This window comes from Lactuca serriola, chromosome 6, assembly GCF_051521515.1.
Source record: "Lactuca serriola cultivar US96UC23 chromosome 6, Lser_US96UC23_V15, whole genome shotgun sequence".
Classification (NCBI taxonomy): domain Eukaryota; kingdom Viridiplantae; phylum Streptophyta; class Magnoliopsida; order Asterales; family Asteraceae; genus Lactuca; species Lactuca serriola.
Genome location: NC_136413.1, coordinates 82,388,523 through 82,412,500, shown reverse-complemented (window position 1 = coordinate 82,412,500; position 23,978 = coordinate 82,388,523). Strand labels below are relative to the sequence as shown.

The window sequence follows — 23,978 nt, the reverse complement described above, 5'->3', positions numbered from 1 at the left end:
CATTTTTAAAATTTTAGATATTTTGAAATTTTTTTGGTATGATTATCTATTATGATATTAATTCAGTTATTAAAAAAAAGTATAGAAAAATATTAAAGTTTGAAATGGATATCTATCGTCAAATCACAGATCTTATTATTATAAGATCACATAAAAAATAAAATTAAATACATAAATAAATAATCATCTAAATCCAAACATACCCCAATGACGCTACCATGATAAGTGTAGAAAGCATAATCAATCCTAAAAACTCAAAACACGTGAGGCATCACAAAGTTAGTAGTTGTCGTTTACGCCAAGAAGTTATAATTTTCCTTAAATTGACTTGGACTAAACATATTCTTCGGTTCAAAATCATGCTTTAATTGGTTTCTATAAGATAAGGATGTATCATTTAGGCCACTCTAAATACTAAAATATTTTACATTACCAAACAACAAAATGTTTTCCTACCCCCATAAACTTAAAACCATTCAAATGGTGAAAAATAAGTTAATTATTCAATTTGTAAACTTAATAAAAGCTTCCAAACAAACAAACAAGATATCAAGACAAAAAACTGAAAATTTCATCAAATTGACATTAGTCTCATCAGTAGTGTCAGTCCAATGCATGTCAAATACAATGTCTTGTCCTAAATAACAAGTGTGGCTTAATGAACACTGAGGTTTTTAACTCCATCTTCAACATGAGAAGAAAGACTACTCTTTCTCCACCTCCAATAATTCACCCTCATCGGATCCATAATTTCCAAAACCAAACAAACCCTAGCCGCCACATCGGAATCCGAATTGTTCGACTCCGGAATCAGAGATTCCAGAGCATTTTTCAGGTCTTGGGTAGGTTCAAAACCATGGACAAGGAGATCCAACAAAAGGCTAAGAGCAAACACACAGTTGACTTTGGAAGTCAACACTTTCAGACAAAGCGTTGAGACCTTGGAATCTGTTACAAATGCCTTCATGTTGTTTTTGTAGAGGCCACGAAGGTATCTCCATGGGCTTTCGTTCTCTGGTTTTGTCAAAATGGCTTTTATGGTGTAATTAACCTCGGAATCTCTTATTCCCTCTATGCCTCCTAATCCCGGGTGTCTTGTTACAACAAAGTATCTCTGAAAAAGAATCCAGTTATGGATTTATATCTAATAAACAGTTATTTACAACTTTAGTGTATAACATCTCTCAAATAAACATTTGTTTGGTTATTCTTATTCAGAATCACTCTTAAATAGAAGGGCAAAATGGTCATTTATTCACATTCAGACAGCTCATCATGTATGAAAAACGGCTATTTACGGTTTTAATTTACGACTGTATTTAATGAATAAACAGTCATTTGTTATTCAACATTAGTTTTGAACAAATGGGTAAAATGGTCATTTACTCACATTCAACCGAAAAAACATTTATGTTCAACTTTAATTTATAGCAGTTGTAAGAGAAACAGTCATTTGTCATTCACAATCACTTTTAAACAGCTAAAAACCCAAAATACCATAGGAATGGGGTAAGGATCAGCAACATTTTTTAAACAAAAGGGTAAAATAGTAATTTATTCACATACGTAAAATTTATTCGGCCCAAAAAAACAGTTATACAATTTTAGTTCATAACAACTCTTGAATTAACAATCAATCGTTATTCAACATCACTTTTAAACAGAAGGGTAAAACAGTCATTTACTCACATTCAGACAGTTCATTCTGTTAAAAAAACAGAATTTGTGTATACAACATTTACTCCAGGCATACATCATTTCAGCACTTAATGGGAAAAGATACAGGGTCTAAGCATGATGAATGAGATTATGTATGAAGAAAAAAGTAATTAATACAAAATAAGATGTTAAATTAGGAATTTAGGGTGGTAGATTTAAACAAAATCCTTGATATATATTCATGGAAAACAGTTTCTAGACCCCAAGAACTGAAAGAGCATTTTGGCCCCACTGATTACATTATGATCTATCTTAGTAATTTCAGCAGAAAGCATGTAGTAGAATAAAGATCTCATGTTAAGAAACTTAATCTATATACCTGATTCCAAGCAGAATTGTTGAAAATATCATCTTCAAGTAGTTTATCACAGTAAGCAAGTTCATCTTCCCAGCCTCCAAGATTTTGAAGGACCCACTGAATATGAAAAAATAAATAAATCAAATCTGAAGCCTTTATACACTATTGTAATAAAGATTGGAAGCAACATGATAATTAAATTGGATACCTGTCTATGAGACCAAGCATGATAATTCTTAGCATCATTTAAGAATATGTTCTTGGTGAACTCAAGTTCTCTACCTGCAGCTTCACTCCCCAATTTCTCAGCAACCCACCTCCTATGGTGCCTGTATTAAGATTTAAGAATATTACAAATCATATCAGTTACAACTTACAAGCTATTTTGGTAGAATCAAAATGCTAAGTGATTTGATCTAAGCAATAGTATATTGTCTCACCATAGTTGGTAGTTTTTTGAGTTCTTGCTAGCAAGATGCTCAACGAATTCTAATTCATCATGCAAATCAGCATTGAGAGCCTCAAGTATTACTCTTCTGAATTGCCACACCTGTGATGTGAAAGACAAAAACATGTTACACGTTGGATTTCATAGTAGATAGAATTGGCGTTTCTTGCTTCAACTATGTTCCCATCAATTTCCTTCATGTATTGCTAACTTCTAATCATGCTATCAAAAGTTTCTTTCTGTTTTGTTAAAACCATGTACCAAACTACTGAAAACCCCCAAATTACTGGTTAATTACCATATTGAAAGATAAAAAGTGGTTTCAATTGTTGTTTCTGTGCAAGTTATCTAGTTTAATACAATCAAACGTATATTACAGATTCATAGAAAGCCATACAGAGATTGAGATCCAAACAGATTCGATCACTCACAAACGAAGTAGTAATAAAACTACAATTAATAGTCAAAATTAGTTTGAGGTCAATATAAGATTATTTGCACGCATAGAGATAGAGAGTTTGTTAATTCTTACGGTGTAATTTCCAGCATTGAAGTGAATTGCTTCGGAGGTAAGCTGAAGAGCGCGATGTGATCGCTCATCGGCGAGATATACAGCTCGAAAGTAATCCATAGTCTCGGCGAACTCTTCAGAGTACGCAATTGGAACAACGGGGTTAGGACCATCGTCCTGCGGTACGGGAGTGATGTCGGACCATTCCGGTCTTTGACTAAGTGGTATCCTCTCATCTTCATCAGAATCCATTCCGTCGACGACGATGATGCTCCGATCCGGCGATCCCCCTATCTCTACCAGAAGTTGGAAGTTCTGCTTTATTCTCTTGAGCTTCTCACTACTACCCTTTTTACCCCTCCCTTGGTCAGCCGTCAATTTACAGTGTTAAAACTGTATGCTGTATAGATCGTTGCTGTACCTCGGGTAAAATAGAATGTCACGTAATAATAGTCCTTTTTTTTCAATATAATAGTCAATTTTTAAAAATAAATACAGATTTTACTAAAATACTTCTCAATATTAGTTAAATGCAACAAAAGAATGGAATTAATCTATCATGGAATTAAATACAACAAAAAAATAAAATTAAATGCAACAAAATGGCTTATAGCCTAATGGTATCTGGTGTTTTCCTTTCTTCTTGAGATTGAAGGTTAAGTCATGCTATGGACATAGATGAATTTAATGTCTAGTTTAGGAATAGGTTAGAATTATCGTTTAAAAAATAATAATAACAAAGTTAATAGTAATTAATATTTTCTTAATCCGTTGGTTTTTATTTTCCATTTCCTCATAGCTATCCATGTTTGAAGGTTTTTTTGTTGTCCATTCTTCTCTATATTTGAAACCGATGTAAAATTTTCTGTGTTTGTTTCTCAATTTTCTTGTCTATATTTGAAACTTACTAGGTTAAAACCCGTGGAAACCACGGGATATAAGTTAGAAATTTTATATAGTAAAAAAAAATTAATAAATATACAAAAACATTTGATTGTGGATGGTAAGTAAGTACAATTTTATTTGATTTAAAAAAATAAACATAAATGTTCAACATAGATTTTGAAATACTTCCTTGAACACAACATTGGAAGTTTTATTAGTCAAATTACCATCCTTATCTAAAATCAATAACTTCAGTCCTTCTCTACTCTTTACTCTAGATAAAGCAACGTATAACTGACCGTGTGAGAAAACCGGTTCTCGCAAAAACAACCCAACCCTTTTTAACGATTGGCCCTGACCTTTATTTATGGTCATAGCAAAACAAACCGTTAGGGGAAATTGTCTCCTTTTGAACTTATATGGAATTTTGTTGTCTAAAGGTGTTAAAGACAACCTTGAAATAAAAACTCGATGTCCAATGTTACTTCCAGTTAAGACCACTGTTTCTATGATGCGATTACCCAATGATACGACCTGAAGTCTAGTACCATTACATAACCCATTTTTCTGGTCGATATTTCTTAGTAACATAACTGGAACACCGACCTTTAAAATCAACTTATGGTTTGGCAAACCGGAGATTTTAAGTCCATTTAGAACATCAGGTGAATATAAACTCTCATCAAATTGATCGTGAAGAAACTCTGTTTGGCAGATGTCTATATTTGAAACTTATGCTGCTTCATTTGCCTAATTATCAACTTATACGCTTCTGAAAATTATTAGGCTAAAGGTATGGGATAATTTTTGTTTTGATATTATTGCGTTGAAATTGAGTTTGCTAGTGTTATGTGGGATAATTTGATGCGAATTCTAAGGTTTAGTTAAACTGAATCATAAATGTCAAACTTGAAGCTGAATCATAAATGTCAAAATTATGGATAATTGCAAATCTCGGTGATATTCTCAACCGATATTGCAAAATTAACTACACACACCACGATTATGTAGTTCCATTATCTCTTTGGTAGACATGGACCCCACAATTTGCTCACACAAGATGGATGGAAGGGCTCCCAAAAGAAGGATTTGCATTAGTCGGATCATATTCATGTTCATGTGCTTTGGGGATCTTAAATAAACAAGGATTTCGCGCAAGTTTCTTCAAGTCACTCTGCATTAAATCCAGAATAATAAAATGACTTATTCATTTAAGCCACAGAAGGCTAATTAACTTACATATCTCTGAGGAATAAGAATACCTGAATGGAATCATGGAGATGAACCAAATCCTCCTTCTCTAACAATCCACACTTGTCAAGATCTTCAACGTATTCATTTAGATGATTTAGCACTGAATATGTCATTTGCCTTGTTTTTAAAACACCTAAAACCTTTTAAAAAAAACATCATTATGATGTATATGATTATGTTCTATGAATTAAAATTCTAACACAAAAACACAAGAGAAAACAATACCAGAATCTGATTTCAACCCCAAAACGAGACACAAAATTGCTCTAAGGATTACAGATAATCATTCCAAAAGCATGCTAAACTTTCTATCCATCCCACTACTAATAGGGTACATATGTAACAGAAACTAAAAGTAAAATACCAATTTCGCCCCTCCACTACTTGCTGCTTACAACTCAAGTGATAAATATATACATATAAAAAAAAGTTTGGAAAATAAAATAACCTGTGGGAAAGTGATGCGAACATCTTCCAGAAACTTTTTTGCTTCCTCTCCTTCTGTCTCACTCTCATTAATTACTTTCAAAGCCAAACCATTTTCACTATCACCTACAAATACAATAAGACTTACAATCTTGGTAAATTACTAAAAAAGCCATTGTAATTTTTTTCAGCTATTATTAATTACCTATAAAGTCATGTAATTGCTGTCTAGCAATCTTATGAGCACGAAGAAAGGCAGCAGATATGTAACATGCAGATTCCAACTTTTCACCTGTGAAATATGTCACAAGCTTCCATGGAAACTTACAATAATTAGGGAAATGAACATAATCCTTCAATCCAATCCAATCACACAGTGGTTTAGAATCAGATGACACCACATCAAGTGCTTCATACACAGATTGCATCAAAATCTTTGATGTAAACTGTGTAATCCTACCTTCCTTCAGCATCACACAATAAGCATCTTGCACACCTAACATGTAATTTAAATAATATAGTATTTAGAAAATGAATTAAGGCGAGGAAAAAAATCAAAATTGTTAATTACCATTTAAGAAGCGTATACGTATCTGTATATCAGATTCAGATAGATACATGTCATGCTCCCCTTCTTTTTCATCATGCAAACATGTGATGTAATTCTTGACACTTTGCCAATCTACAGATCCTAATTCCTCATCATCAACCAGATCACTGAATGCCTCCAGTGATTTCCTCATCATTTCATTCTTGGTGTAATCCAGTATACGTTTCTACCACAATCATTCATTAAAAATCACTTAACAATAGAAATATATACATATAGTTTATTATATTTGTACCTTAGTAGCTGAAATCTTATCCATTTTTAGCATCTGTAAAACAAACTGAGTAGTTGATCCGTTTACAATAAGTGTTAGAAACACAATTCCACCAGTGAACACCACAAACTGCAAAACAGAGTAAAATTTTTAATTTAGATTCTACATAATTTACAATGTCAAGATAAAATATACAAAGAAAAGTACCAGTGTTCCTGTTTCTTGATTAATGTATGCTGATGTGTCACTAGATTGCTGAAAAGAAGTTAGATAAATTAAACATAAGAGATAATTTTCAAGATTTGTTATCAAAGTGTAAAGGATAACTTGCCTTAACTGATAAAGCTAGAGACAATGCTACAGGGCCTCTTAAACCAGACCACATAAGGACAAAAGCTTCTTTCCAATCTAAACCATAACCTAAATAACTCAGAAAGGGATAAAATGATCCAATCACTATACCCCGTGACAGCTGTACTATAACATAGAGGAGGATGACATACCCCCAATAATTTTCTGTGTCAAAGATAATAAAAATATGATCATCCCAATTGGAAATAAAATATAAATATAACTGAAAATGCAAATGTATCTATGATAGCTAGAAGAAATGAAGATATACTTATTCTATTTGATCCTGATCATATTACCTTCATGTTTGAGGATGTTGTCACCTGTGAGTGTAGCTTCAGCTATGATTGCTCCACTTCAAAATAAAAGAATTAAAACAAAACTAATAAATCAAGTAATAATGAAAAATGGGAAGTTTTATTTATTATAGGAATGCATACCACAAGATGAAGATTAGTGTATTTGCAATATATGCCACCATTTCCCTGCAGTTCAACATTAGGAAGGCCTAAAAGTGTTTTAAGTAATTCTTTTTTACATTATATTTATAGCAAGTATTTAAAAAGGTAACAAAATACCAGAAATTACGCAAGATTTCATGTGTTTCACTATCGAAAGCAGTTCTAGCTACAGCAGCAAAGAACCTGTTCAAATATTCTTCCTATTCAAATTAGTATTTTTTTTAAAGGGTATTTGACTGTTTGAAGAAAGTCAACTCACATTCCCAATGCCATTACTGTTAATACTCCAGAAATATCAGCAACTTCTTGAGACTATCAAAACAGAGATACAAATATCAGCATCAAAAGTATAAATATTAGTAAATATAGGTTTGTGAGGTAACATATTACATACCATGAAGTAAGCAAGATAGCTGATAGAAAAATTCATTGTAATTTCTATCACTGGATCTTTGAAAACAAATCCAAGCCACAAATAAGACACCAAACCAAATGCAATACCCATTCCTACACTGAATCAAAGTAAACAAATACTTTTTTTTTAAAAATCAACTATCAAAACTTTAAAGAATAACACTTACGCTCCAAGAGATGCTGTTGCTAAGAACATGATCATACTCCCCCAGCTGAAGCTTGATCCAGTTACCATTCGGAAAAAAAGTGTATACACAACCATTCCCATCCTGAATATTATTTACATGGTCACTGATTAATACTTAACTGATTATCTTGAAGACCTTTTGAAAAAAAATGAAAATATAGCAAGTTTTGTGGGACAAAATATGTGGTAAGTTTGATTGATAAACAGAAAATGGATACCCATCATTCATTATTGATTCCCCTTCAATAATAGTACTCAGTTTTTTGGTTGCACCAAGTTCTTTTAAGGAAGCAAGCACAGCAACAGGATCAGTAGCACTTAAAAGTCCTCCAAGTAGGAATGATATTTTCCAGCTCCAGTTATATGGGAAAAGCAGCTGTAGTTATGTTATGTATTTTGGTTAGTATTTAGAAAATAGATAATGACATCAGAAAACCTAAGAAATATGTATATAAGAAAACCTTCAAAGCTAACCCAATCAAGAATGTTGACATTAGAACCCCAGGCCCAGCAAGAATTACCATTTGTGCCATGCATTTCTGAAAGGATATGAAAATAGCAACTTTTTTTATGACATAACAATTATGTTATATAGTATGAAATGAAGTATAAAAGATTAAAATCAACCTTTATTAGGTGCACATCCATTGAAAATGAACTTTCAAAAAGAAGAGCAGGGAGAAAAACAGCTAACAAAAGATCAGGGTCAATATTTACCCCTGCATGTGAACCATATATGACTTATAAAGCAAGAATAGGAAAGCAAGGCTCAAGTCTGTGCAATATTTCAAAAGAAGTTGATTTAACTTACACATCCTGATTCCATCACCAACCTTTCCTAACCCATGGTTAGTTCCATATTCTGCAAAATATAAATTTTCTGACTTAGGAAAGAACACAATGCTAGGCTACTAAAAGGAAATTAAATCAATCGAAAGGTAACAAAATCAAATCATGCTAAGGAGTAAGGAGAAAGCAATCACATATGAGTACTACCAAGCACCAATTAATTTCTTCCACATTATGTAATCAAGCAAACAACCATGGAAAACAGGATCACGTAACTTACAAATTGCACAAACCTAGTGATCCCATGGCGATGCCAAGAACGAGCAGAGCAGCTGTATAAGGAACTCTAGTTCCTTTAAGTAGATGTCTCAATGCGATTCCGAATACCAATGAAATACCCGCGAACAACACCGCGTCTATCGGATTCGAAGACCCCTCGGAATCACCCTCCTCCACCACAATTATGACGTTTGACCAAGGGCTTTCAACCACCGATACCATTGCCAACACCAATTGAGACCTTCCTACGCCACCACCAAAAAGAAAACAAGATTATACATACGCATACACAGATAGGCAGATACACCAGCAAAGTGACTAAGTGAGGATGAAAAAACCTGTGGATCAGGCCAGAAATTGAAGGTGAGAACGCAGAGTGCTTTAGAGTTGGTTGGTGTTTGGCTTAGTTTTTAGATATTTTTGAGATTTAAAAAAAAAAAAAAAAAAAAAAAAGAAAAGAAAAAAAAGAAAAGATAAGATAGAAGCCAAAAATGGTTGGTAAAACAATTTTAAAACTTACTTTTGGTTCTGAAAAACTCAAAAAAATCTGACTTTTGCAACTTTTCCAAAAATGATTTTTAGCCCTTAAAAAGCTAAACCAAACAACTCCTTACTGCGATCGAAGAAAACAAAATTGAGTGAAATGAAGTTCAGGCAAACACTCTATTTTCACTTTTAAAAAGACTAAACATTTTAATAACATATTTAACAATTAAACTTTTTTTTATTATATAAATTGTTTGTTGTTCATTTATTTTTACTTGACTACTTCATGTGTACACAGTAACAACCGTATTCAACGGTATTACAAATACAACTTTAATACGTGTATGCATATACTACTTACTATATCACTTTTTTTTAGAATTTGACCAAACTTATCAATATTAGCAACCCTATGCACAAATGAGACTAGAAAGAGTTTGTGGTAGATTTTAGTGACAAAAAGATGAAGAGTGTACCTGTACGGTGACTAGTGGAGAGAGAAAGCAAGAACACAATGGAGAGAAAACGTTGAAGGCAATGAGAGAGAGAGAGAAGTCTGGTGAGTTTTACGGTAGAAGAGTAAATACTAGATGAACTTGTCGAAGTCTTTTGATTCCGGTGGATCCGATAAATCTTATGAGTTGAACAGCAGCGCTTAGAGTTTCGTTTTGTGACTCATTTTTTGGTGTTTTGTAGAGACAATTATTTTGTTTTCTCGTTAAATTAGCTTTTCATTTTGATAACTTTACAAATAAGATTAGTTTTACCTTTTTAATAGTTTAAATAGTGTACAAAAGGTTGACGGGGTAGTGACGTTTATGTTTTGCAAAACTAAATTAAACAATTACTTCATTTATAATTAGTTTATAACCGGTGGGCATAATGGTTTACATAACTAATTAAACTTTAATAGTAAAAACTTAAAATTATTAATCAGTTATTTTAAATAAATTATTAATTAAGAGATATTTGTTTAGTTATATAAAATTATAATCTTTGATGTAAATAATTACGTGACCTTATAATTTGTATTATTTTTATTTTAATTGTTATTTTAATGTTATTTAATTTAATGTAATTAGAGTAGGAAATTTAAATTTTTAAATTTGAAATGGATAATCAATAGATTTACATGCAGCATGACATTAATTATGAGGTATAATAAGATGATACATGGCAAAACGAGAATCAGCTTACTCGTTTATTAGAATATAGATATGGTATTATGTAGACAAAATATTTGAGGGGCAATGGCTACCTCTGGCCCCTTTTACGTCTCAAGTTGGGCCATGCTATCATACCCATTAGAATAAGTTGTCAAAAGTCAAAACAGTCGAACCCTCTATCTTATTTTCTAGAGTAATTTATAGTTCTATCTCTTATGTTTAGCCATATTTTTGTTTTATCTTTGCAATTTAGATCCTTATTTTTAGGTTTTTTAAAAAGAAAACAAATTTGGTCTCTCTCTCTTTCTCTCTCTCTCTCTCTCTCTGTATATATATATATATATATATATATATATATATAGAGAGAGAGAGAGAGAGAGAGAGCTAGGTTCAAATGTTTCTAGCAAATAGTGTGTGCCTAAATGCACCAATGAGAATTCAAGAATAATAAATCATTAAATAAATTAAAAAAGGATATAATGGTAAACTCACTATATCTAATTATGGTAAAAATTAAGTCCATTAATCTCTCATTAATTAGTTTAACCATACAAAGCCAACATCCCTAACCATCGACAGCTTCCTCAAATCATTGATACCTCTGTACCTTAATTTCCACCCGAAATCGATTCATACATCCGAGCACCACCGTCGGCCTTTTATCCGCCATCATGACAGCAACTTCTAGATCCTCTATTCGACTACTCTTCTTCCTCATCTTCATGTTCGTCGCCTTCCATCCACCTGATGCCTCCATGCTTACAAATGGTGGCAAAAAATAGATTGATTGAAATAGAATGCCTGAAAGATGTTCGATTAAAGTCGTCAGAATAAGATTATGTCTTTCTTTTCATATATGATTTTGAGTTTTTGAGCCGACAATACTGAACCATAAGACAACTATTGAACAACAAGACCACAGGTTTGATTTAAATTTATGTGATTCTTTTTAATCTATATTTTCTGTCTTTGGTTCTTAGTTAATGCATATACGATGACATATACTACTCTAATTTGTATTTGTGTTTTGGTTTTATTAAAATAATTGATATAAATAACACATATTGAAGTGCACTCTATGTGTTTGTGTTTATGCCTGAGAGAAGACAGAATGACAACTAAGACTAATGATTGATAACTGTATGAATTACAATAGCAGGAAGAGTGAATCAATGTGGTTAAGAAGTTAGACGATCCTCGATGGGGAGTCGTTCATCAGGTTTGTTTTTCTTTTTATCTGCAACTTGATCTTGATTTCTCTTATTGATAATCAACCTCCTATCCAAGAAATTATTCCCCAATCTAAATCCGTAATTCCCCAATCTAAATCCGTAGAGACACACGATCATTTCTAAATTTGTGGAATTTTTATACATTAATTGTTTATTCCATTCTTAAAGAATCAGATAGTGAGAAATATTAATTCTTCTCTTTGACTTTTAAATATATACTTTGATTTTAAAAGTCTAATTCAGTAATTGGTTTGGAATTGTTTTTATACTTGTTCTTCTATGTTTTATTGTAGTGATTTTGAATATAAAAGTCAATTTATGTTAGAATCTTGTTTTGCATATACTGACTTTAGTTGTTTTGTTTTTTCTAAACCATTTGAATTGAATAAAATTATATAAAAAAACTAAAAACTTCTGAGTTTTGTAGATAATAAGAAGAAAACAAAAACTAAAAGTTGGTGTGTATTTTTTCTGGTTATGTAAGCACGAACATGTGTTTCTTTCAAATATTCATGATTCATATATTCTGTTGGAATTTAATGTATGTTAGGATGATGCAGAAATGATGAGGTAACTTATGAAAAAAAGATATGTGATACTTCATTCTCAAAGAATGAAGAAAAACAATAATATTCTTTCAGAATTTCGGGATTCAACATCCAAAAACAACAATATTCTTTCAGAATCCAAGAATTCAAGAAGAAAACATGGAGAATGAGAGTATTCTAGCAGAATGTTGTTATTTTTTAAGAATGTTATTCATTTTTTGTTGATATTCTTTTAGAATATTTATAACTATATTAAAATGTATAAGACTTTTAGTCTGTAAGAATATGTATGAATTTGTATTTAAGTTCGGATGTATAAGAATATATTAGAATGTTTGTTATTTTTCAACATCTTATTCAAGAATCTTGTTTTTCTTCAATAATATTCTATTAGAATAAAATTCTGAAAGAGTATCATTCTAACAAAAAAATATTCTGATAGAATAAAATCGGTAAAAATTGAAATTGAATTAATTAAAAAATTCAGTTTTTTTAAATTAGGAGAATTAATCATCCCTACAAATCCAAAAATTTCCTTTTATAAATGTAGTTAATTGTCCAAAATACCCTTTTGCTAAAATTTGTGTGATTATATGATACATGTTACCCCATTGTAATATCATACACTCTCAAATCATGTCCATTGATTAATTTCATCCGTTGGTCCAGATCTGTGCATTCTGGCACACAATACTTAGTAAAAACAAAATAACCTAAGCCTATATATATATATATATATATATATATATATATATATATATACACACACCTTAATAAACATTTAGCCGCAAATATTGAATTTTAAGAGGTATAACCCTTAAAGTATTAGGTGTGAATCAGTCAAAGTCAGTTAAATATTCTCTCAATTTCAACTGATTGAATCGGTCAAAACAAACTTAGACCCACATTAGGCTGTGGAGAGTGGTCACACCTAACCCACCGAAAAATGTTGCCACCTCTGCGCCACGTCAGCTTCACCACCAATCTACTAGACATTAGAAATGGTTACCATTCCAAAAATGTATTTTTTTTTATTTTTTTAACATTATATCAAAGAAAAAACAAAATACAAACCATAATTTAAATAAAAACACACTTTATATTAAAATTAAAAACACATTACATTAATATAAAAGACACAAATTAAAATCCTAAAATTCTTAAAAAAAACATTGGGGTCCCGGCTTCTTTCTTTTCCTTTTTTTACTGTTTGATAGAAATCGTTGGGGTGTTTGGGATCGATTGTTGACAGAAATCGTTTCCTTGCTCTTCTTCTTTCCCTTCTTTTGACTGTAAATGTCTAACCAACAAGTTTAGATGCGACTGTTTCTTTCGGTGATCTTCCATAATAAATGAGAAACCCTACATCTTTTAGATGCGATTGTTGTTCAGATTAACTTTTATGAATTCCTGATTAATTCTCATCGAATAACGAGTCTCCTTTTAAAAGCCAAAAAGATTGTTGCAAGTCCATCAACAATTCTATCACAAGAAGCTTCTGTGAGTCTTCATCTTTCTCTTTATCTTTTTCTTAATTTCGTTCAATTAAACTTTTAGTCAAATCTTCTATATTGTAACGTTTTCCATAAATCAAGTTTGATGATTCTTGTAAAATCTTCTGGGTACTAAGAATTTCAATTTGAATTTTTGTATTTCATTTTCAGAAACTGATGTATCGACAAGAAAGTGGCCTTTTGATTTCAGACGCACAAAAATTCCTCCTTTGTTGCTTGTAAATGATAGGAAGGATGACCCTGTTACTCCTTTACTAAATAAATGGACATATCAGGTAGAATCATCATGAGGGCATTTACGTCTTTTTTCCATTAATACTCATTAATCTTTTTATATTTTGTAGGCCCTGGTTCATGAGTTGATAGGTTTTAAAAGACAATAAGGTAGATTTAGGAAATGTTGGAAAGTTTTCAAAGGATCAACAAGTCTGCTTTCACTTCTCTATCTCCCAGTTGTAGTTAACTATATTTCCATTGATGACATGTTAAACAAGAAGTGATTATTTTTTTTTCTTTTGTTTCTGTATATTAGAGCATCGCCTTCTCCAAGACTCCATGAATAAAAGGTTACATTAATTAAATAAACGATTAGAACAGAAAGAATCAGAAATGAGACTTTTTGAAGGATCGGATACCATGACTCTTAAGCAACATTTTGGAAAGAAATTAATTGAACGTGAGGATTAAAAAACGGGCAGTTCAAGTAAAAACATAATCATAAAAACACTATAGTTTTAAAGTTGGATTATTTTTTTTTAATTGATGATTGATGTTTTCTTACTCAATTTTATAATTGTTGCAGTTAAATTCAAGTCTCTTCAATCATAGGTTAATAATTATAAATGTTTATGTCTTTTTAAGTATTTGATGAATATCTAATTAACACGTGGTTCTTTCTTCGTGGTTGTTGCTTCAAGGTCTTTGAAGATAAATACCCTTCAAGTAATATTAGTTTCCGACTGATCATAAATCTGTTGTTTTTGGCCTATATACCAAGTATCATGTAAGTAAATCATAAAGCTTAAAGTAAAATTATTATTTAACTAAAATCACAAAACTTAATTTCCAAATAAATTCATGAATAAAAAACAGTTAAATTGCAAATTTTCATTCCATTCTAGAGTCAAGTGAAGGATTAACAAAATGGAAGGAGTCACACTCCAAAGTAATGGAATGAGTGATTCCATTCCATTTTTGATTCAATGAAATCAAGAGGTAAATTTATAGAATCAAAGTTAAAAATTAACTCTCCAAATGCAATGGAGGTGTATGACTAAGTTTCTGACTGGTCTCTTTTGGGTGACAATGTTCCATCACCTCTACAATCAGGTGTGAAAAAATATTATAGGTTTACGAAAAAAAACTTACCCACCTTTTTAATATAACCATAAAAGTCTTTGGTCAAAATGTGGTGGGTTGACCTGTAGACAATTTTTCAACCTGTGTTGATTGAGATTCAGTGAATAATTAAGGGACATTTGCAGAAAATAGCAATGAAATTTACTTTTTTTTTTGTGGTAATAATATTTTAATTTTATTTTTATTATATGATTATCTGGCTTCACACTTTGTACGAGACCATGCCAGAGAGCATTGTTCCATTCAATCCATCAAAATGGTTAATTTGGAAAAAAAATGAGTTCATTGGGTCCAACTAAATTGAAAAAAATGATTTGATTGTGCCACATGGAGAACTTGTCACTGTCGAAACATTTTTCGCATGGAGAGAAAAATTTGAAGCGGATATAGCCGTTAAGAGAGCCAATTAACAGATTTTATTATGTTCCACAATTTATATAATTATTAATTACTACCCTCCGACTTTCAGGGTATTACCAGAATCAGCCCTTTCACAACCCAAAAAAAAAAAGAAACCCACTAGAAGACAATGGTTCCAAAGTGGAAGAACTTCTAACGTAAGTTATTCTGTTTATGACTTTATGATGATGTGGCATTGATGACTTCAAATGGCAATGATATGGCATTAACATAGGTTTTATATTGTTACTTTTGGTAGAGACATGCAACACCAATCATGGAAGGATCTAATAATGAAGAGGAAGATGATGATTCTGAAGGTTTGTTTTCTCACTATTTTTTTCTCTATTCAAATAGTTGTCAATATATAGAATTTATTTTGAATATAATGTCTATTTGGTTGCAATATTTGATGTGTTACCATGTTGTTGACTAAGAGCCACCACAAATTGATGAAGTGACACTCAGAATTTTGTCTGTATCTAGAGTATATTCTTCGGGTTTTTCACAGGTGACATCATGGTTTCAGTACATTTTGTCCCTGGAATCAAACAAACTTACTAAACCTAACTTTGATTTACAGCAGTGATGCACGACTTAGTGGTGGTGGACTGCTTATACAGTCGGAGATGCAACATGGTCCGGTGAACATGGTGTCGGGTGCTCAGAATGTGAATGGGGTTGCAGTCGGTGGACTTGAAGGGTATTTGGGTAATTCGAGGTTTTCCTATTAGGTTAGTCATGGTTATGGCAATGGAATGGAATCACAACATAACATTTCAATCTCTGTAATTATGGATTCGGTTTCATATCAGTTAAATGGAACAGTTATGGGTGACTCTCCTTCATATCTGTCGTTTACTTTTCGGAGTATCCTAATCTGTGGATTAATATAAGAACTCAATTTTATGACCCTTTTTTATGTAGGGATATGAGTTGTTACATCAAAGGAAGCCTTACATCCAACAAGTTTTTATTACTAAAAATTTGGCACTTTGTGTGAAACTCCCATAAAGTAATGTGAAAGAAGTTGCTGAGAAGGAACCCAAGAAGGAGCTCAAGGTATGGAATGGAATCATTCATTCCACTGGAATGAAATAAAAACCTTTTTGTTTTTGTTGGATGGAATTAAAGTGATAAAATTAATTCCATTCTCTTTGTTTCATGTTTTAGAAAAGCTTTGTGGATGCAATCTGTACCACAACAGAGAGAGAGAGAGAGAGAGAGAGAGAGAGAGATTGCCCCGGTTGTTTTTTTTTAATTTATTGTAGTACAAGAATGTTTAACATGAAATTCATCATTTTTTTTTAATTTGAAAGGTGATGGGGTTACTTTGTTAACATTGCGCAACTGTTTTCCCAAATCTATTTGTTATTTAACTTTGTATGTTTTCCCAAATACAATACTATAATAGGAAGAATTTGAAGGAGGCGAATCATGTGAAACATGGACACATTTCAGAATGACACACACAAAAAAAAGCACACACCGACCCGGGCGAAGCCCGGGGTACGCTACTAGTTGAACATTATTTGTATTGATATTTTTCATATAATTCTAACATAGTTTTGAACACTGATATGTAACAAAGGTAAATATACTACTTATGTGCTAATAAGTAAATACAACTTTAAAAAAGTATACTAATCAATATTTATGAAAAATAACATTATCAATCCTTAGTAATTATAGTTCAATTATACTAGTTATGTATATAAAGATTAATAAATTTCATATATAGTTATATTCTTTTGAATTTTCCAATTGGAACATTTCACAAAGTTTGATGCTATTAGAGATAGTCCAGTTATTAAAATCCTCAAAACCAATGTAAGAACTGAAACGTACTTTGGAAAATTACCATTTTTCTCTTTTTTAAAAATATTTTTGGAAATCTTTCAAGGAAATTGGAATATGTGAGAACTAGAGTCTCAAAGTTTTTTAATTTGTAATAGATTCGGTTCATAGGAAATGGAATGGATTTTAATAATAAAAAGTAAATAAATTTTAACTTCATGATTTGTCTAGCATAACCAACAAGGCTCTATAGGCATCCCACATAAAATGTCACAACTCACAAGCAAGCCAAATAGAGTATGTAGTCTTGGAAAATAGTATGAAGCTTTTTGTCAACGGAAGGAGGTAGCATGTGCAATAATTTAAGGTGACAATTGTTTTTGTTTTCCAAGGCTATTCATAATTCTTGATTCATGATTTAACAGATAAAAGCGGTGTTTATAGCCTCAATGTTGTTTTTCTTAAAGTCTTGACAGTATCGCAGCCTGTCTGTATCACACATGAAAAGATCATGGTCCGAGAGGTATTGCAAGTTGTTTTTTTTTGTTAGATTAGGTGGACAAAATAAACATTATCTTTGTTTAGTTCAGGCTAATTGTAATGACCCAATTTTCACTGCAAAAAATTTCATTTTTAAATCAACACTTTGGAAAACATTTGTGAATAAACATCATCATTTCGTAAACCTAATTCGTATCCAAAACCAAAAAATAAAAACAACCATAATGTCAAAGTACAAATCCCAGAATATCTCGTAGTGCGGAAAACAAAGAGCGTGTGTGTGATATGCCGCTATCGCGCCAGCTCCTTCCCCTTCGTTGAAGAGGTAACTGAAACAAAACTATAAACCGTAAGCACGAAGCTTAGTGAGTTCCCCCATAATACCACATATCATACAATCATATAATGAACAGCTAGGAGATACGGGCCTCGCACACACTCCGCTATCTGGGAGATACAGGCCTCACCCACACTCCGCTATCTGGGAGATACGGGCCTCGCCCACACTCCGCTACTAAACCATAACATAAAAGTATCACACAGACAACGAGTATAAACAATTCCAGCACACTAGCATATATCATCATCAGACTCAACTAAGAGATACGAGCTCTGCCCACACTCTGACACTATCATATCGTCTATACGGGCCGACCTTGGTGCCTTAGACCCGTTCCTACTGGAAGGAAACTCACCTCGAAAAGTAGCTGCTGGAAGTCTGCTTGCTAGACGTCTGACTGCTACACCGGTAATCCTCCGGCTATAAATCCATAGCATAGATTAGTCACTCATAAATACCCTTGAGTCAAATGACTGACCTACCCCTGGTCCAAGGTCAACTACTTGGTCAAAGTCAACTTCCAGTTGACTGGACTCGCCGAGTTATGGCACAGACTCGCCGAGTCCCTCTCCTATTAACCTAGTACCAACTCATTAAGTCCCTCTTCCACTCACTGAGTCACCCATAACTCACTACTTGGGATCTCTTACTCGATTCCAAATCCTCACCAGAACATCCATCTTGAGGATTTGGGTTTCTGGGATAATTGCTACACGAGCTAATTCCGCGTGCAGCTACGAAGGGTTGGACCTTCTACCCTTAAACCCGTCTTCACTCAGTAACAGTTCATATGACTCGCCGAGTTTGAAGAACAACTCATCGAGTTTCAGGCAATCTTCATAGGACTCGCTGAGTTGTTCATCCAACTCGTCGATTCTAAGGCCATCTTCATAGAACTCGCCGAGTCCCTTCGACCCATTTCCCATACAGACCAAATCTGAGACATGCAACGCTTCCAAACCATAGATCTATGTTCCTAGGGCATGCTTATCATGTAAAGTTGCAAACTTTACGTGCATGCATGGCCCTATAAGCTCCAAAAGGCAAAACCAAGCTCTTAATGAGGTCATACACTCAATGGGGACCTCAATCACTTCAACCACAGAAACTTTATACTTCTAATACGTCCATAAGGTCTAGATCCGAAGTCCTTTTGGATCATAGAGCACAAATACATGGAGTTTGGTGTTTTAGGGCTTGAAACCCACCAATTAGGGACAAAAAGGGAATCTAATGAACTAGTGATCAAGGTAGGGACTTTTCTACCTGAATGGAAGCCTCTTGCAGGGTAGATGTCGGATCTACTTCTCCTCCTTGCACTCTTCCACCTCCTTCTTCTTCTCTTGAGCTTCAAACTTCCTTCACAAGGCCAAAATCACTCACAAGGACAAAAAGGGGCTAGGGTTTCGTTCTACAGCTCTTCTGGACGTGTTAGGGACAAGGGAGGCCGAGTTAGAGTGCTTAAATAGGGTGCAAACACCCAGGTTAGGGTTTTTGCCCAAACAGGGCCTACTCGCTGAGTCCGGGAACCGACTCGCCGAGTTCGGGGCTCAGACCCCGCGTCTCATCCCGCTCCTACTCGGCAAGTTGGTCCTTCAACTCGCCGAGTCCAAGGCAAATTGCATTAATTTAAGAATTATTAATTACAAGGACTACGTACCAGGAACCAGGTGCTACATTAATATTGCATATAAATATTGTATTCTCGGTTATCAATGCAAAAATAGAATCTTATTTGTCTAAATGTGTGGAAAAGTTTGTAACTTGGCCCTCAATTGTCGTCAGGAACACACAAATGGGCGATCATCAATGGCTGAAAGTTTCATGGAGCTAATCATATGTACAAGACAATTGTTTGATAAAATGCCTACATGATTTAATAGTGGAGTTGTACTTTGGGTTTGCTCCACATTTTTCCTACAATTTTTATGCACCTAATCTTATTCTTTCCAAAGGTACATGCTATTACTTTTGATTTCATGATACTAGAGATCTACATCCTGAATTTGTCTTAAATATCTTTAGTTGTGTTTGAAATATTTAATGGATTTTGGCCAAAAGGATGAAGTTGGTCACATTGTTTTCCGGGTAGTCTTTTCTTACTTTACTAACAATGGCCCACTTATAAGGTGAATTCTGAGATATGCCAATTGCTTGAGAAGAAAGAGGGAATCATTTTCCAAAAACCGAGGGGAAAAAGAGTCAACTATGCATGTTGATCCTTCATTTCACTTGATCCTTTTTTCAATAATTTAGTTTTCTATTTAAAAAGTCTTGATTTTTTAGGAAGCTAATAGAACAATGAAAATAGGAAAGATCCTCATAATGTATGGAGAAATTATGATGCTTTTAATGTGTAATTTTAGTAAGCTTTTTTTGTTTTTGATTAAAAATAGACGGAAATGAGAAATACAAAGAAAATGAATTTGTACTAATTATGTTGTTCTAATATATTTTAGTTATTTTGTTACCTTTCCTTATTGTTCTTTGTTATTTTTTATTAATATGAATCACAAAAAGTTGAAAAATATGCAACTTTATATTTAAAAAATATGCACAAAGGCTCATAATTTTGTTTGTTATAGTAACACACATAGGGATTCAGATAATCAGATTGAAAGAATGAATGGTTTTATAACGTCAAAGAGAAAAACAAATAAACGTATTTTGCATGTTTAATATTGAAAAGGATGAACGCTTCAAAATGAATTTACCATGGGCGTGTTCGTTTCGGAGCGTTTCAGAGCTTCTAGCTTCTAATATTTAACAAAACGCTACGTTTTAAACATAAAGTTTTGTTTGGCACTACAAGCTTCTAGCACTTAGTTTAAACAAAACGCTCCAAATCCAAATGTTACTTCATGTAGCGTTTAACAAAACGCTACAAGCTACAAGCTACCCGCTACCAGTTAATTTTGCCGAACACGCCCCATGACCATGTATATTAGCCATAAATTAATGTTTGGTAGGTTATTTTGATAATCAATATTAGCATGTTATGTTACGGTATGTTTAAAATTTACTTTTTATGGTTTAACGGTGTTCCTTCTCTTCTCTAAATACCTATTGGCCAACCATCTGAACGGTTGTCTTTTTCGGTTTCCCTAAAACTACTACGGTTCATTTCGACACTTCCCCCTCCCCACCACCAACCAAAATCATTGTTGTTCCTTCCTCTTCATATATATATATATATATATATATTATATATATATATATATATATATATATATATATATATATATATATATATAAATGCACCCGAACCAAAAGAACTAATCGCCTTTAAAAAACTAATATCTGAAAAACATATTCGCACCCAGGGGCACAACACAAGCACTACAACTAGGGGGCCAGAATCAAAACTTCATAATTGAAATATGTAAAGAAGTTTTATTTATTTCGAAATTATGACGTATCAAAAGTGTAAACAAGAAAACTAATAAATCGTTACATCATTTATCAAAGTGGAACACGATGATCTTTTGCATTTTTAAAGTCTTCTATAATCGTTTCTAAACTAATCTTTTCAGCAAGTTCCCGCTCAAATTGCAAAACCAATGAGTCATTCAAAAACTTGTCTTCCATTTTGTTCTGTAACCGTGTTTTAATGAGGTTCATTGCTGAAAATGACCTCTCCGTTGTAGCAATAGAAACTGGAAGAGTAAGTATGAGACTATCTACTCGATAAATAACATGAAAGTTCACTACTCTTCTAGTCTTTATCAACCATTGGCACAATTCTGACATAGAGGTCAATAGTTTATAATCTGCATGTTGAACAACATCAATCTCATAATGTTGAAGTTGTATTTTCAAAACTACTTTCTCGTGTTCATTGAAATCTTCAGGATAAAACTTCTCTACTAACTTAATAACATCACCACTTCGAAAAGGCTCATCAACACTCTTAGGATCTAAAGTTGTTGAAAGTCGAAGCAACTCTGTTGATCTATCACTGAATCGATGATTTAGTTCCATTAACTGACAACTAATTGCTTCGTAAAATATATCCAATCGGTAATGATGTTCTAGTGTATGATCACTAAGCTCATTACGCGCTCGGGCCCGTCTAGTAAAGTATGGAGAAGTCATATCAGGGATATCAATGTTGTGTTCTTAACAAAACGACATAACAAGAGACAAGAAAGCATCCCATCTTTCATTTTTTGCAATAACAATTTGGTGGATGCAACTAGCCTCAATGCGTTACAAATATCTTGAGATTGTCTTTGTAAAGCTTGACAAAGTAAATCAGTGATCTCCATTATTTCTTGCTCGAGATGAAGAACAAAAATGAACTCAAATGTAGCAATAGACTCATATGCTGAATTTGCGTCGTCTTTGATTGGACCAATGCCATCCTTAATAATTTTAAGTAAAACCTCACAAGTTGGACTAAACATTTTGATTAAGCTCGAAACTGATTTGAGGTGAGAACTCCATCGAGTATCATCAGCTCGTTGTAATGTACCAATTTGATTAAGACCTCTACCTGTCTCTAACTCGTCAATGGAAATCTTATATGCAATTTCCTCAGCTTGTGCATCTCTAAGTTGGTCGGTACGTTTGGAGGAAGCACCAACAACATTGATAACAAACGATAATCGAGTAAAAAACTTTTGTAATGCCACAACTCCTTGTGAAGCAACCATTAATGCTAATTGTAATTGATGGGCAAAACAATGAACATAATACGCATATGGACAATCATTGGAAATCAATACTTGCAAACCCTTGAAATGACCTCGCATATTGCTTGCACCATCATACCCTTGACCACGGATTGACTTAAGATCAAGATTATTACGTGACAATACCGAATAAATTGCACTTTTAAGAGTTTGTGATGTAGTGTCGGGTACATGAACAAGCCCAAAGAAACGCTCCATAGTAAAGCCATCTTTATTTAAAAATCTCAAAACAATTGACATTTGTTCTTTATTAGACTGGTCACGTGTTTCATCAACAACTAAACAAAATTTTCCACCATTAATCTCCTCACAAATCATCCTCCTCACCCTAGTTGATATAAGGTTTAGAATCTCTTTTTGAATTGACGGTGATGTATATAATGCATGTTTAGGAGCAGTACAGAACAATTCTTTCATCTCTATGTTAAAATAGCCAATTCCCTTCAAGATTTCACGAAAATTTCCTTTGTTTAATGAATCTGATCCTTCATCGTGACCTTTATATGCAATTCCTTGAAAGGCACACAAATGGACTGTATAAATAGTAGCCTTCAATTTCAATCTATTATTTTTATGCTCTTCTTCTGTAAATGTCTCAAAGACATTTCATATATCATGCGCCTCATTTAACAAATCATCACATGATTTTTGTGCAACATTGTGAAAAGATGTACACTCAGTCCCTATGTGATGCAAAAAAGGCACAACTTTTTCCACCAACATTCTTCCAGTTCTGAAATCCATCTATAGTAAATGCTCGTTGGCCGTAGTGTCTCATTCCAGAAGGCTTATTGAATAGAAAACACGGAAGACAAAACGCAGCATCTAAGCTCTCTGAATATTCAAGCCAAGGATTTAACTTAAACCAAGAAGCTTGAAAACTACGTTTATGGGTTTCTGGACCTGATTTTGGATATACGGAAAGTGTTTGATTTACTGGATAACCATAAATTTTCTTACGCAAACCAGGATCTCGTTCTAGTGTACTAAGATCAATGTCATTATTTTCAACACGATTTTTTTTGAAGCGGTTCTCAGTAATTGGAACATTGGGCATAGGGGTATCTTCATCCAAAACAATCTCCGGTGGTTTTCG

The 23,978-nt window shown here is 33.0% G+C and overlaps 3 protein-coding genes, 1 long non-coding RNA gene and 1 pseudogene across 7 annotated transcripts; 1 reads left to right on the top strand and 4 right to left on the bottom strand.

The window, feature by feature from the left end:
• Positions 1–549: 549 nt before the first annotated feature.
• LOC145059378 (protein farnesyltransferase/geranylgeranyltransferase type-1 subunit alpha-like) lies at positions 550–3,352 on the bottom strand. The gene is made up of 5 exons (XM_079007232.1): positions 2,998–3,352; positions 2,458–2,567; positions 2,226–2,346; positions 2,039–2,134; positions 550–1,114 (listed from the first exon to the last, which is right to left on the bottom strand). The coding sequence occupies exons 1-5, from the start codon at positions 3,226–3,228 to the stop codon at positions 656–658; spliced, it is 1,017 nt and encodes a 338-aa protein (XP_078863358.1). The 5' UTR covers positions 3,229–3,352; the 3' UTR covers positions 550–655.
• Positions 3,353–4,721: 1,369 nt separating this feature from the next.
• On the bottom strand, positions 4,722–9,178 carry LOC145059377 (sodium/hydrogen exchanger 8-like; annotated as a pseudogene). The gene is made up of 19 exons (XR_013686753.1): positions 8,861–9,178; positions 8,590–8,640; positions 8,406–8,497; positions 8,240–8,317; positions 7,997–8,154; positions 7,759–7,860; positions 7,572–7,689; positions 7,437–7,489; positions 7,295–7,360; positions 7,157–7,201; positions 7,016–7,071; positions 6,697–6,881; positions 6,573–6,620; positions 6,387–6,494; positions 6,113–6,317; positions 5,747–6,037; positions 5,564–5,667; positions 5,124–5,255; positions 4,722–5,035 (listed from the first exon to the last, which is right to left on the bottom strand). The product of XR_013686753.1 is annotated as a sodium/hydrogen exchanger 8-like (transcript).
• Positions 9,179–13,521: 4,343 nt separating this feature from the next.
• LOC145058231 (uncharacterized) lies at positions 13,522–16,900 on the top strand. Of its 3 annotated transcripts, XR_013686281.1 has the most exons (7): positions 13,522–13,778; positions 13,943–14,067; positions 14,137–15,708; positions 15,810–16,061; positions 16,134–16,284; positions 16,478–16,612; positions 16,724–16,900. It is a non-coding gene; the product is annotated as an uncharacterized LOC145058231 (long non-coding RNA). The 3 variants fall into 3 exon arrangements; XR_013686282.1 differs by having other exon boundaries at positions 16,137–16,284; positions 16,478–16,900; XR_013686280.1 differs by having other exon boundaries at positions 16,478–16,900.
• A 4,750-nt stretch (positions 16,901–21,650) lies between these two features.
• LOC145059960 (uncharacterized) lies at positions 21,651–22,283 on the bottom strand. The gene has a single exon (XM_079007714.1). It carries the CDS (start codon positions 22,281–22,283, stop codon positions 21,651–21,653), a length of 633 nt encoding a protein of 210 aa, XP_078863840.1.
• Positions 22,280–23,299, bottom strand: LOC145059959 (uncharacterized). The gene has a single exon (XM_079007713.1). The coding sequence runs from the start codon at positions 23,297–23,299 to the stop codon at positions 22,280–22,282; it is 1,020 nt and encodes a 339-aa protein (XP_078863839.1).
• Between the last annotated feature and the right edge of the window lie 679 nt (positions 23,300–23,978).